This window comes from Mercenaria mercenaria, chromosome 5 (genome assembly GCF_021730395.1).
Source record: "Mercenaria mercenaria strain notata chromosome 5, MADL_Memer_1, whole genome shotgun sequence".
Classification (NCBI taxonomy): Eukaryota; Metazoa; Mollusca; class Bivalvia; order Venerida; family Veneridae; genus Mercenaria; species Mercenaria mercenaria.
In genome coordinates this window covers 2,072,621-2,087,781 of record NC_069365.1, presented here as the reverse complement: position 1 = coordinate 2,087,781, position 15,161 = coordinate 2,072,621, and the positions used below count along the sequence as shown (strand labels likewise).

Below are 15,161 nucleotides of genomic sequence, written 5' to 3'. Positions count from 1 at the left end.
AGTTTGAAGAAATTCTGTTGTAGGAAAATGTTTGCCCTATATACATAAAGGAAACTGTCCCATTTACCCTTAAGTTGCTATGGTACATAGTAATACAGAGCTTCAGATAAGCTTTTGATGCAAATGGGTATTTACCCATCACTTTTTGTCTGAATTGGTATTCGAAATTTGAATTGGGTAAAAATAATATCATTACCCAGCCTTTTCAGAAGTAATTGGGTATTTGCTAAAACCAGTTGGGTATTTTACTAATCTCGCACTAACAGTTTAGTATTTTTTGCTTACAGTATACATGGTATATATCATTGAACAGGATTGACTAAGCAGCAAAGTACTTTAATGGCGCACCTTAAATGTTTAATACAAAAATGTATTTAAAATTGTAATGAATGTTCCATACTGTTGTTTTCTTTTTCACTTTTAATGAAGTCGGAGATCAGTTCATCCACAATATCCGGAACGATGTGGTCACCACAATATGCATTCTCCCAAAAGATATCACCCAGTATTGGTGACACTACATCGTCACAAACAGATAACTGTCATTGTTGAACAGCAAAATACCCCACTAATTTGTTTGTGCTGCAACAATGTTTATTCTTCAACTCTTATACATTTTATCGGCGTAAAATTATTTACAAAGTATCCAAATAACACCGATCAGCCGACTGAATGGTCCTGTGATTTTTCCGATAAGTTGCAACCTGTTCTGCGGTAATGTATAACCAGTCAGTCAAATCTAGCATTAAAGTCTCGTACCCGTTCTATTAATAAGGAAAATGCGATACGCAAGCTATTTTTTATGAATTGGGTATTAGGAATTTTACTTGCGTTTCATTTAGCACACTGTATAAATTCAATTGGGTTTTCTGCAATTTTAATTGCGTAAATACGCAAATACGCAGCTTATTTGGAGCTCTGGTAATAGCTTACATTTCAACAGATCAACAAAACAAGTCTTCTCCTGTGAAATCAATGATCCAAATTCAGAATCATTTCTTTAGAGTTTTCAATTCTTCAAACTTATCACCAAGTGATTCTCTACAATTTTCATCTAGTTATCATCTGATAATTCTCTAAGGTTATCATCTGGTAATTCTCTACAGTTATCACCTGGTAATTCTCTACAGTTATCACCTGGTAATTCTCTAAAGTTAACATTTGGTGATTCTCTACAGTTATCATCTCACAATTTTCTATAATTATCATCTGGTAATTCTCTACACTTTACTGGCTAGCGACCACCAAATCTGGATGACCACCAAACCGGACATTTTCATCTGGAAATTCTCTACAGTTATCACCTGGTAATTCTCTACAGTTATCACCTGTTTATTCTCTATAGTTATCATCTGGTAATTATGTCTCTCACCACATAGTGGTGTGGGAGACATATTGATTTACTCCTGTCTGTGTGTCTGTAATCACAAATCTTGTCCGGACTCTAATTCGACCATTTCTCATCAAATCTTCAAACTTAAATAGAATGTGTTTGACCATAAGTCCTCGGCCAAGTTCAATAACTAGCCAAATCAGGCCAGGTGCTTCAGAATTATGGCTCTTGAATTACCTTAATTCGCGAAATCCCCAAAGTGGGAGCATATCAATTTGCCTTTGTCTGTCCGTCCTTCCGAGAATGTTGTGTTGCCCCTAGCTCCAAAAATATTTGACGTAGAGTCACAAAACTTTACAGGAATGTTGGTCAGCATGTGTAGTTGTGCACCTGGAGCTTCACGTCCGGATTCATTCAGTCATGTAGGAGTTATGACCCCTGACTTAGTAAAAGATTTGTCATTTTAATGTTGTGCCGTGCGTATCTCCAAAAGTATTTGACCTAAATTTATCAAAGTTTACAGGAATGTTGGTCAGCATGTGCAGTAGTGCACCCAGGGTTTTGCGTCATAATTCATTCAGTCTTGTAGGAGTGATGGCCCCTGACTAAGTTAAAAATTGGTCATTTTAATGTTGTGTCGCGCGTAGCTCCATAAGTATTTGACCTAGAGTCACCAAAGTTTACAGGAATGTTGGTCAGCATGTGCAGTTGTGCACCTGAGGTTTCGCGTCCGGATTCATTCAGTCTTGTAGGAGTTATAGCTCCTGACTTAGTTAAAAATTGGTTATTTTAATGTTGTGTCACGCATAGCTCCGAAAGTATTTGACCTAGAGTAACCAAAGTTTACAGGAATGTTGGTCAGCATATGCAGTTGTGCACCGTGGGTTTCGCATCTGGATTCATTCAGTATTGTAGGAGTTATGGCCCCTGACCTGGGAAAAAATTGTCATTATAATGTTTTGTCGTGCACAGTGTTTTCCCAAAGTTGATCTGTGTCCTTTGTTATGTAGTAGTGGCATCTGTGTCCCATAGACACATTTCTAGTTTACTCTTGTCCATGCTTTAAGTCAATCATTTCTCATCCAATCTTCACCAAATTTAAGCAAAATTCCAGCAAACACCCGACGTCTAAACAACGTTGAAACAATGTTGGATTTTGGTTGTAACGTCGGCGACCTATATACAACTTCTGTTCAACGTCATATTCATGACATCTATACGACGTTGGATTCTGGTCGGACTGATAAGAGAATGAAATGCTGTTCTAAGTTAAATAACTATTTGGTGTAAAATTATTATTTATATAATATAGAATAAGTACTTGTTCTCGTCTTGAAAATTTGCTTGAAACTGATAATAATATTTCATTTGGATATTAAAAATCATATCTTTTTTCCTTTTTTTTGACTGAAATTTCATATCAAAGATGGTCTACTTTCATAATCAAAATATATAATAATGATGATAATAAATTTTACACTGGAAATCAATATGCATTGAACATGTACTCCTAAAAGTTTATAACCCAGGGTCTTCTCTACACATGTTGTCTGTATTTTGTCACGCATTCTCCAGATACACTCTGTTCATGTAATTTGATACTTTGGAGAGGTTAGATAGAGCCAGTTTCAAATACTTTAAACAAAGGGATCTGCAATGTCAGTAAAATATTTTAAACTTAGGCTTACATTAATATGGTTGCTGAAGATTTTGTTAAATTTTTTTTTAATATTTTAGAACTGCATTTAACCAAAGTTTTAAACTTTTTATGAGGTCAGGGAAGATATCTGGATCTTGGATATATATTTGTTTTGTATGAAGTGATTATGATTCTAGCTCTTATGAAGTAACATTTTCGCTTTGTTTTTTTCAATTTAGTGGATTTGAATTTATATTTTATACATTTCAGGTGGATTTTTTAGTTGTGTTGAAGAGGCATGCATAACTGACTACGATTTATCTTTTGGACTTAGTTATGTTAATTAATTGCCACAGTATGAAATAAAGATTAGAAGATACATACATGTATAATTGTGTTTATAATATGTTGGGTCACAAGTAAAATTCCAACGTTTAAATGCCTAAAATAGTAAATTAAGGGTAGAATGTTGGGTTATGGTTGGGTTAAGGTTGTATCATGGTTGGATATTGGTTGGATTCCCGACATTGTATCGACGTCGTATTATGACATCTAAAAACCTTTCAAATTCAACTATAATCCAAAGTTGATCCGATGTCGAGGTCCAGCGTTGGTACAAAGTCTTTTGTTTGCTGGGATGTTTTTGGCCATAAGTCCTCGGTCAAGTTCGATAACTAGTCAAATCGGCCCAGGCACTTCAGAATTATGGCCCTTGAATTACCGAATATCCTAAGTCAAACATTTCTCATCTGATCTTCACCAAACTTGAACAAAATGTGTTTGACCATAAGTCCTCAGCCAAGTCCAATAACTAGCCAAATCGGCTGAGGCTCTTCAGAGTTATGGCCCTTGAAATACTCAAAATCAGCCTTTTTACTCTTCAAAGGTATATTTGTAGTTAGTAAACAGTATATAAAGACTGACTTACTATTTAGATGATTAGGCAGTTGTGGGAGACATGTGCTTTTCTCAAAAGCAGCTCTAGCTCTCTGCAGTTATCATCTGGTAATTCTCTACAGTAACCAACTAGTTATTCTCTACAGTTATCATCTGGTTATTCTCTACAGTTATCATCTGGTGATTCTCTACAGTTATCACCTGGTAATTCTCTACAGTTATCATCTGGTGATTCTCTACAGTTATCATCTCACAATTTTCTATAATTATCAGCTGGTAATTCTCTACACTCTGCTGGCTAGCACCACCAAATCTGGACGACCACCAAACCGGACAGTCCTGTGAATGCTTGTTTTCGGTCTTTAACCTTGTTAATATGTTTACGATCAAATCATTTAATGGATGCTTGATGTGTTGAATGTAAATTGAAAATCAATAAAGTGACAACTCGCTATCCAGACACATGGTACCGTTAGACCTTAAAATAACATGATTCGGCGGCCCTTTGTGCGGGCCTCGAAAAAGTACTTGACCTAATTTTAGAAGTAAACAAATTAGCTTTTTAGTTAGGAGGAGAACCTAGCTTTGTTCACATGAAATTTCAACCACTAGATATTATTATAATATCTATTTCCCGAGTTATCGTGAAAAATATTCCAAAAGTGTCCGGTTGTAGGATGCTAGCCAGTATACCAACAATCAACATTAAAGTGGGCCTGTGTGCCTCTCAGCACAGTTGGTTTAAACCTTGCTTGGGGTTTATAATTCTGTCATGTGAGGAAGTTGTCCAGCTGGGTTGCGGAAGATTGGTTGTTTTACCCTGGTACCCGCCATGCCTTAAATAATACTTGGAAGGTACCTGGGTCTTCCTCCATCATGAAATACTGGAAAGCCACCTGTCATTATGCAGGTATGATGATATACAATTGGTAAAAAGCAAAAGTTACAAGAAGGAAAAATTTAGTCATGATTGCAGTCAAAATATTTTATTTACATCTCATCATTATGTACAACATACTAAGTATATAAGAGATAAGCCAGATAAACATTGAGTTCAGAATTTACATTTAAACACCTGCTTCACTATAGAACATATTAAAAATGCTAACAAGTGAGGAAAACTGTGAGTCTACCTATTTTAAAATGTTACATATAAGTCCATGATTTACACCTAGATCTTCTGTTAAAAGTGATAAACAAGAACTGTCAAGGAGACAGCGCAGTCGACTATTTCAGTGCTTGATAGTGAAACTGGGCACATCTGAGGAAACTGGAGTTGTCACTGGAGTGTTTTATGACTGCAATGGTGGATGAAGATATTGCACAATAGCTTGTGTCTGTGTCAAAAATATTAAGTAATAAGAGAAGATAAGATAAAGTTTTTCAAAACACTAGAAGTATAATTCTAAGCAAAAGGGGGGCATAATTCATAAAATATTGGTGCAAGAATTATGCATCTTGTGTCATATGATGTGGGTGATGATGTGGAACAACTCCAGTTTGAATCCAATGCATTTCATAATAACTGAGATATGAGAAAATGCATAAAATTACTCTTAAATTCTAAGTAAAAGGGGGCATAATTCATGAAATATTGGTGCCAGAGTTATGACTCTTGTGCCATATAATGTTGGTGATGTTGAGGAATGACTATTTCAAGTTCGAAGGAAATCCATCAAGTAATAACTAAAGATAAAGAGAAAGTGCATCAAAACTTTAACCATAGTGCGGACGCGGAAGGACACCGACGCCGGGTCGAGTAGGATAGCTCTCCATACTTCGTAAAGTCAAGCTAAAAAGTTCAGTTTTAAGATACCTGAACAAAATTTGACAATACAACTCTTTATAAACACTCATATTAAATTTCTGTTAGACTGTCTTTCATGTTTTGTACCAAAACATAATCATTGCATCTTCAGACTGATGAAGTCAAAGAAAATAACAAAAAAATAGAAGTAGTAGTAGTCCAATAACAGTGCACTGCCGGACTATTTGGCACCAATTTACTACATACTAAATACGCCACAGTTATTTTGAATATCACCATATGACCTATAATCGTACAATATGATGTTATACTAAACAAAAAAGTTATTTACATGTTGCATGTATTTATAATAGAGGTACTGAAGTATCTTGACACCGATGTCGTTTTTGCAACATTTGAATGCCCAGTTTAAATAGTAATACTTCTACTTATATTTTATTAATTCACTTTAAAGTTTTCATGAGAAAATAGTAGTTACTATTTATAGTATTTCCTTCTGTACATACCAAACTCCACAAGACAGAAACCAAAGACTTTTTAACGGGGTCCTGCCAGTACTTATTCAAATATATTTATATTCGCAACTAGATACCAGAAAATGTATACCTTTTCTAGCCATTACTAGTTACTTATGATATTTGATAAAAGTGTACAGATATGGAACTTGGCAGCATTGTTTCTCTCCCTTACACTTAGTGATAATAAATAACAGCGCAAAGCATCTCTAGCTTGGTACTTCTGTTCCATACACTGTCCCAGTAGATTCAGGGCTGTTTCCCTGTGTCCAAGGTTTGGTTCCTGGTCAATGGTTCTCACAAGATTCATAAGAGCTCTTTGCTGATCTTCCTCTCTCCCAAGATAGCTGTAGGTCTTGTATTGTAGGAAGTAAAGGTAAGGGAGAGAATCCACCACTGCCAAGTCCATCCATAGTTCATTTCTACATCTGAAAGCAAGGTCCTCTTGTGTAGATCTATACATTTCCTGTCTTAGCTCACGTGGAACACAGTTAATTTCACATGGCAGAAATCTGACACAGAGTGCTGTACTGTTCTGTAAAGCTTCTTCATTATGATTGTCATATATTGCCCAGAATCCTCTTCTTCCAGCTTGCTTGGCGAAGTTATGGCAACAACAAACAGGCTTAACACTATTTAGATCATAGCTTCCTTCAATATCTCCGAGAACAATTTCTGTTCTTTGAGCATCCCCTAAACAGTATAACATGGATGCTAGCTTCAGTTTACTAGATGAAACATCTGTGTTCAGACCCAGTGTGGTCAAGGTAAAAGCATCTGCTGATACAGCATTGTATTGGTGTATGTTAATGGATGCCAGGATAGACCCAAGGGTTGTACAGTACCATGGAGCCATAAGGCTGCAAGCTGTTTTGTCCAATCCTTGGCATTGATTAGAAATAATGAGTAGTTTGATAATAGATTTCAGCAATGTTTGTATAGCTTCTGTATAGCAACTGTTTTTTGTTGAAATTAGATATTTCTGTAGGTTCTTATCAACTGCGAAAGCAGTTATTTGTAATAACTGTCCAGAAATGATATCATTTGTTTTGAATGAGAGAAAATAACTCGACTTCAGCCAAATCCTTGCACCAAGAGCATCACATTCAATCTCCAGTAATGCTCTCCCTTCACTGTTTATAATATACAGCAGTATTTCAAGAATGTAAGGTTTAGATTCATGAGGAATATGTCCTCTCATCAAATTGTTTCCAGGTATGATAAAATGTGGACAATATTCATTTAAAATACTGCTGTACAGGACAAATAAACACAATGAAAGACAAACAAGTAAGTTATTGTCTCTCCAGACATTAGAATGTGTATTTGCAATACAGTGGAACAGAACTGTTTTACACATAAAACTTGAAATGGTGTCTTCAAAATGTGCTTTTATGAAGGTTTTTACTATCATCTTCATCAAAATATAACAGCGAATCTGTGTAATATTGAGATTGAATGTTAAACACCTTTCTGCTAGAGATGTCAATATTCTCCATTCCAGCTCTTCATTTTCACTGCCCTTGCTTCCAACAGCTACAACAAAACATTCAGTACTTCTACAATACCTCTTCATGCCATTTGAAGGCCACTGACCCACACCTTGCTGGTCTAACCATTGCCTAGCTTGTAGAGACCATGTTTTACAGGGGACAGCAGGAACAGTATCATTATCTATAATCCCAGGTGATCCTTGGCGTGCATATGCTGGACCATGTCTTACTCCATCCCCATAAAATTCAGCTGCTGATTCTGACATGATTGTGTTCTTTAACAATATTCTTCCTGTTCTGTCTCTGAATTGATACCTGTTAGTTACATCATTGGAAGGAAGAGGAGCATCACGTCTCAGGCGTTGTAGTAGACAATAACCAGAAGATATAGTCTCATCCTGGATCATCAAGAAATTCCGTACACCAGGTTCCCAGTCAGCCCAGTCTTGTATCAGATTGAAGTCATTAGCACATAAAAGTTGATCAATGTCTGACTTTAGTCCCTGTGTGGTTGTTCCCTCACACTGACTACCTAAGAAGTATGATGGAAGGTCCTCATCCTCTAGTTGCGATGTTATTGTTTCTATAGATTCCACCAGTAGCCATGTTCTTCTTCTCTTTAGAATAATTCTCTCACTCACCCCTATATCAGCAAGAACTTCTGACAGTCCCATTGACACATTCTCAATATAACCAGGTTGTTGAAACATTCTGAAAATAAATAAAAAATATCTATATAATTGTGAAGACTATTATCTCTCAGTTCCTATTCTACCATAAAGCTTTCTTAATCTAGGTTGTAAAAGAATCAGTTTAAATAAGTCTTACAGATATACAGTCCTTAAATTACCGGTATATCTCTTCACTCAGAACCTTCACGTCTTTGAGCGAATTTACGGATAATGCCAAATTTTGTCACATTTATAGCTAGATGAATAATAATATGCCATATTTTTGTGATGTCAAACAAAAGTCTTTTGTATTTTAAAATACATGCAAAGCGTAAAAAAATTGTTGTCTCTGGTATCCTAAATGTTTTTTATGGCCTTGGAGAATTTTTTTTTTTAACAAAAGATTGCAAAACTGCACTTTTTATACTTTGAATATGGTCAGCGATGTTAGAAATCAACTTACTGATGCTCTAAAGGCATAACCTCCTTATTTGTATTCATTTTTTGACACAAAAATTATTCCCAAAAAGTCTCAATGTAAAAAATCCTGAAAAAAAATTCTGACCTACCTACCCTACTTTTTTTCAGCACGTTTCCGGAAACAAAGAATTTTTTTTAGGCCTAAAGTACAGTGTCTGTAAAGACCACTATTTGATTATGAAAAATAAAGGTTGTTAGCTCATCTGTCACGTAGTGACAGTTTGAGCTTTTGTGATCACCCTAATCGTCCGTCGTCCGTCCACAATTTCGTGTCTGCACGATACTGGTTTCATTTATGATTTTATTTTAACCAAACTTGCACACAACTTGTATCACCATAAGATCTTGATTCCTTTCTTGAACTGGCCAGATTCCATTATGGGTTCCAGAGTTATGGCCCCTGAAAGGGCCAGAATTAGCTATTTTGACATTGTCTGCACAATAGCAGCTTTATTTATGATTTGATTTTTACCAGACTTGCACACAACTTGTATCATCATAAGATCTTGGTTCCTTTCTTGAGCTGGCCAGATTCTATTATGGATTCCAGAGTGATGGCCCCTGATAGGGCCAGAATTAGCTATTTTGACCTTGTCTGCACAATAGCAGCTTCATTTATGATTTGAATTTAATCAAACTTGCACAAAACTTGTGTCACCATAAGATCTCAGTTCCTTTCTTGAACCGGCCAGATCCCTTAATGGGTTTCAGAGTTACGGCCCTTGAAAGGGCCAAAATTAGCTATTTTGACATTGTCTGCACAATAGCAGCTTCATTTATGATTTGATTTTAACCAAACTTGCACACAACTTGTATCACCATAAGATCTTGGTTCCTTTCTTGAACTGGCCAGATTCTATTATGGATTCCAGAGTGATGGCCCCTGAAAGGACCAGAATTAGCTATTTTGACCTTGTCTGCACAATAGCAGCTTCATTTATGATTTGAATTTAATCAAACTTGCACCATAAGATCTCAGTTCCTTTCTTGAACCGGCCAGATCCCTTCATGAGTTTCAGAGTTATGGCCCCTGAAAGGGCCATAATTAGCTATTTTGACCTTGTCTGCACAATTGCAGCTTCATTTATGATTTGATTTTAACCAGACTTGCACACAACTTGTATCACCATAAGATCTTGGTTCCTTTCTTGAGCTGGCCAGATTCCGTTATGTGTTCCAGAGTTATGGCCCCTGATAGGGCCAGAATTAGCTATTTTGACCTTGTCTGCACAATAGCAGCTTCATTTAGGATTTGAATTTAATCAAACTTGCACAAAACTTGTGTCACCATAAGATCTTGGTTCCTTTCCTGAACTGGCCAGATCCCGTGATAGGTTCCAGAGTTATGGCCCCTTGAAAGGGCCAGAATTAGCTGTTTTGACCTTGTCTGCACAAAAGCAGCTTCGCTCTGTAACTCTTGGACCCCTTGAAGGATTTCAAAGAAACCTGACACAAATGTTCACCTCATCGAAACAATGCAGAGCGCATGTTTCGGATGGCTCACTTAAAGGTCAAGGTCACGCTTAGAGGTCAAAGGTCATATGACTTTGTTTTGTGTGTATATTGCTCTGCTTTTGCGTTGCATTGCAGTGCTCTTGTTTTTATTTGGCAGATCCTTCTTTTGTTCACTTACAATATTTTTTTTTAATTACTTCCCTTTTACGTTACTATAAATAGCTTATTTAGTAGCTTTTTTATTATTGGCCGTAGGGAAAAACCGAGACCACTTTTCTGTGGTACAACATGGATGGTACCTCCTATTTTTAGGTGTGTTTTGACATATCTGTACCTTTAAGAAAATTTCAACTATATTTTCTCATGATTCTTTTGATTGATCTTGATTATGATTTTTTGACCTTCTTGTCCTTAAGTGCAATGATAACAGGTGAGCGATATAGGGCCATTATGGTCCTCTTGTTTCTTATTACGGGTAAAATTATACTCTATTTATGGTTGAACAAAAATGAAAAATAGTGACCTTGATAAGCAGCTTTTACAGTAGTGGTCTTTAAGCCAAGGTTTGACTGTATTGTAAAATCATTGGATTTGTGGAAAATTAATTTTCATGTATTTCTTGGTTACCTCAATCCATTGAACTCAAATCCAATGAAATTAAAACATTCCCTTTCATTTTACATCAACAGAAATGGCCATTAACCAAAGAAAATAATTTTAATGACCACAAAAGTGAATGATTAATCAGTAAAAACTACTTTGAAAATGAGAAAGTATATACCTTTGTTTAATATGAAGTCAGCAATGTGCTTATTAATCAGCTAGTTCAAATTGAAACTCTTTTTTAACCGGGCCAAAATTGGAAACTCCTCAACTGTGTAGTTACAGGGTATATTTATACTTCCTCTTTCTATTTCAATAGAAGGATAACTCTGAAATTAAACAGCTTTAGTCTTTCATTTGTTACTTACCTTTATAACAGCAAAAAAAACAAAAACAAGATTGAAATATACAGTATCTGAGTAACTAATAGAGATACACTTGATAATAACAATATTATTAAAACCAATAGTAATAACAATAAGAAAAGAAAAATTTGGAATTGGTTGAAATTATCTAAACAAGCTGTTGATCTGGCAGTAACATCAACTGTGCTTTATTTTCATAAAATTTGCCTGGTCAAGTTGTTGATCTGTGACATCATCTGTGTTTCATTTTTAGCTGGTCTGGTTTTTGAAAGTAAATCTACGAGGTATTGTTGTCACTTGATCGTTGGCTTCATTGTTGGTTTAAACTTTTAAATTAGTTTAGGTCCACCTTTTTTCAAAAACTGTTAGAGCGACAGCTTTAAAACTATGCACACTTGTTTGTCAGAATCTGTCTGAAACAGGATCTGAATTTAGCTAAATTTTGTCTTGTTGTATCTGAGTAATTATACTCATTTCAGAAATAGTCATATAAGAGGCTTTGGTGCAGAAATTCTCAGAGAAAATCAGAAAAAAATCAATTAGATTCAGACTCATTTTCATTTCATTCAGGATTTTTTTAACTGGGTTGTCTCCCTTGAATTTTGTTACTGCAACATATCATTTTAAATTTTGATATCTGACACTTACATCATGCTTTAGTATTGATGTGTTATATGAAAACCTGTCTGTTAGGAAGAAATTAACAAATGAATATATTAATTAAATAAGCAACTAAAATGTCAATTTCGGTTAGTCAATGTCCACTGCAGCAGATAAAAAGCTTTAGCTTGTATGCTGAACACTCCTGATTGTGTTTATTGTAATTTTGTTTTCTTATGATGTGCATCCACACATTGATATAGATTGATTTGATACATGTATTATGCAAGGAAGCATTACAGAAGATATATTCAGATATTGACTGTGATTTTATTCACTGTGATTTATGCACTGAAATCTAAGTCTCAGTCCTCATAGAATTCATATAATCAAAGTACAAGCAAAGTCATCCTATATCAAATTTTCATTTTAATTCCATTTTAAGAAAAGATAAGCATATCATTATTCTTCCAATTGAAATTACTGCTTCTCTGCGCAGTTGATACTGTTTCAATATATATGTACTGTAGCTTCTAAGTTTCTAAACAGTGTTGTCTTTATTAGTTTAATAAATGGGAATATTTCTAAGTTTGAGCCCAGCAGTCAATTAAGTTCCATACCACCTTCTTATATATTAGTATTTACCAACAAAAGGTGATTTGTGTACTCTGTTGTTTCACATTATACATAAATGTATTGTTTTCTTTGTCTGTTTGTTATAGTTTCTGTAATGTAACGGTAGGTAATTAACCTAACAGAGTACTCTCTTCAAGCAAGTGCCAACTTCAGAGGTGGGGGACTACTCATCACAGACACAACACTTCTTTCAACAAGTCATGGAAACATACACCTCCACAAGAACCCTCTGATACATAGTTTTGTGCTCTCCTAAATTTCTAATAAAATAAGTGTGTAAATTAAGCCTCTTACATAGCTTTGAACTTTTCTGTAATTTTCCTTCGGAGAGACCTGAGGTATACATGATCTATTTGATTGAATGTATATGAAACTTTCTGCATATGGAAAGAACAACTTTTCATGATTACAACATTACTCTTTCAGATGTTAACTGACTTTGAAGACATGAAACAGAACACTCCTGATTGATACATTAAAACTTTCCAGTATAAAGTTTGATAAAACCTGAAATGTTTTTCTCTACTGCTGAAGTTGGGCTGTGATAGTGGCCTGAGCCTGAAATAGACAGATTTACTTTTATTGGTCTTTAAAGCAAGGTGGTATCTTTTTACAGATGGTCTTTAAGTGGTAAAATTACTGTATGTTTTGCAGCTGGATACATTAACATTTAGATTCTTTTAATAGATTTGTGCAGTATATGAACTGCAGTTTTACTGGAAAACTCTTCAAGTAAAATAAATCAAACTTGTACCTCTTCAGGTGAATGAATGAATGAATGATCTTGTTATCAAATATTAAGTTATACCAGTTAAGGCTAGAGTCATGTTCAAAGTTTTAGTAATAGTCTTCCGTGTCATCAATGGTACAGCTCCAGTATATCTGAGGGAAATGTTTGTACCTACTCGACAACGATACAGACTTCGCTCACAAAGTGACACTAACTTTAACATCCCTAGACGGCGAACAAAACTAGCAGACAGATCTATGGCAGTCGTTGGTCCCAAATGGTGGAACAATCTGCCTAGCTATCTGAAAAACATTCAGTCTGAAGCCAGCTTTAGATCAAAACTGAAAACACATTTATTTAGGCAGTTTTATGAACAATGAGTGTAGTCTTGTTAAATACAAAATATTCAGAAGTGGTGTAAAATAGTATTTATATATGTCCAAATCTTTAAATCTAAGTTCTAGGATCCTGTTCATATTTTGTATGTATATATGTTAAATGTGTGTTATGTAATTGTAAAGCGCAGTAGAATATTTTATAATTTTTGCGCTATATAAATGCCATGTATTTGTATTTGTATATGCATTATGTTTTATCATATTTTGTGCAAACTTTTATTTAAGAAATAATTCATAACAAAACCCTGTTTTAACACTTTATAAAAGATGGGTGGTTATACGTCGGGCATAATTTCACAATGGTGCAGCCTAAGTGCAATTATTTAGTAAGATGTACAACAGCCAGAGTGTATGAATAGTGGTCAATCACAGTTTTGATATTAATTATTATGTGTTTTATTGTAAAATTTAGATCAAATATGACATTACTGTTTCATGGCGCATGTATGGTGTCAAATGGTAATACATCTTGCGAAGTAGTTTCATTAGGGTGCGAATGATTCTGAACTCCGTGTGTATGTAAATTAATCAAGACAGTCGTGCTATGTGACATTTTGTTTCAAACATGTTTCAAGTAAATTTTTTATCAAATTTGAAAGCGTTATTTCTAAATACATACATGGTGCTAAATATTACATCGACCTGATGTCAGTATAATATTGTTGTGATGGTTTAAGTATTGCTAATCATATTAGAATATATTTTGTAAGAGAGTTTCAAATAAGCTTAGCTTTCTACTTTAATTATGTAGTATTTCATGTTGTAAATGTATATATATGAATAAAAATATTGTTTAAACCAATATATTTTGTAGAATATTTGCAATACTTAAACAAAATAAATGAAAGATGTTTTGAATATTAAGCCATTTTAGTTTTTTGTTTTTAAAAATGTAGGAGACCCATTTGAAAAAGTATCAGTTTTATGTTAACACAATCATAAACTAAAACAAGAGGGCCATGAAGGCCCTGAATCGCTCACCTGACCTGCTGACCTAAAGATCATCAAGATCAACATTCTGACCAAGTTTCAATAAGATATGGTCATGAATGTAGCCTCTAAGGTGTTAACTAGCTTTTCCTTTGATTTGACCTGGTGACCTAGTTTTTGACCCCACATGACCCAGATTCAAACTTTATCTCAAGATCATCCAGATTAACATTCTGATTAAGTTTCATGAAGATACAGTCATAAATGTGGCCACCACAGTGTTAACAAGCTGTTCTTTTGATTTGACCTGGTGACCTAGTTTTTGACCCCAGATGACCCAATATCAAACTTGTCCAAGATTTTATTGAGGGTAACATTCTGACCAGGTTTCATTAAGATTGGGTTAAAATTGTGACGTCTAGTGTTAACAAGCTTTTCCTTTGATTTAACCTAGTGACCTAGTTTTTGACCCCACCCGACCCAGATTTGAACTTGACCTATGGATTATCAAGATTACCATTCTGACCAAATTTCATTCAGATATGGTCATAAATGTGGCCTCTAGAGTGTTAACTAGCTTTTCCTTTGATTTGACCTAGTGACCTAGTTTTTGACCCCACCCGACCCAGATTTGAACTTGACCTATGG

General features: G+C 35.0%; 2 protein-coding genes across 3 annotated transcripts in view; one reads left to right on the top strand and one right to left on the bottom strand.

Annotated features, from left to right (window-relative positions):
- The window catches only part of LOC123556229 (uncharacterized), a 64,440-nt gene extending 49,721 nt beyond the window's left edge, over positions 1-14,719 (top strand). For both annotated transcript variants that reach the window (XM_053542500.1, XM_053542501.1), the window contains one exon: positions 12,882-14,719. The gene's annotated coding sequence lies outside the window, so the exon portion shown is untranslated. The remainder of the gene's footprint in view (positions 1-12,881) is intronic.
- LOC123556228 (uncharacterized) lies at positions 6,259-8,355 on the bottom strand. The gene has a single exon (XM_053543476.1). It carries the CDS (start codon positions 8,353-8,355, stop codon positions 6,259-6,261), a length of 2,097 nt encoding a protein of 698 aa, XP_053399451.1.
- Positions 14,720-15,161: the final 442 nt, after the last annotated feature.

Excerpts from the sequence above, each read along its gene's own strand:
- LOC123556228 (XM_053543476.1), bottom strand. The coding sequence starts at position 8,355 with ATGTTTCAACAACCTGGTTATATTGAGAATGTGTCAATGGGACTGTCA.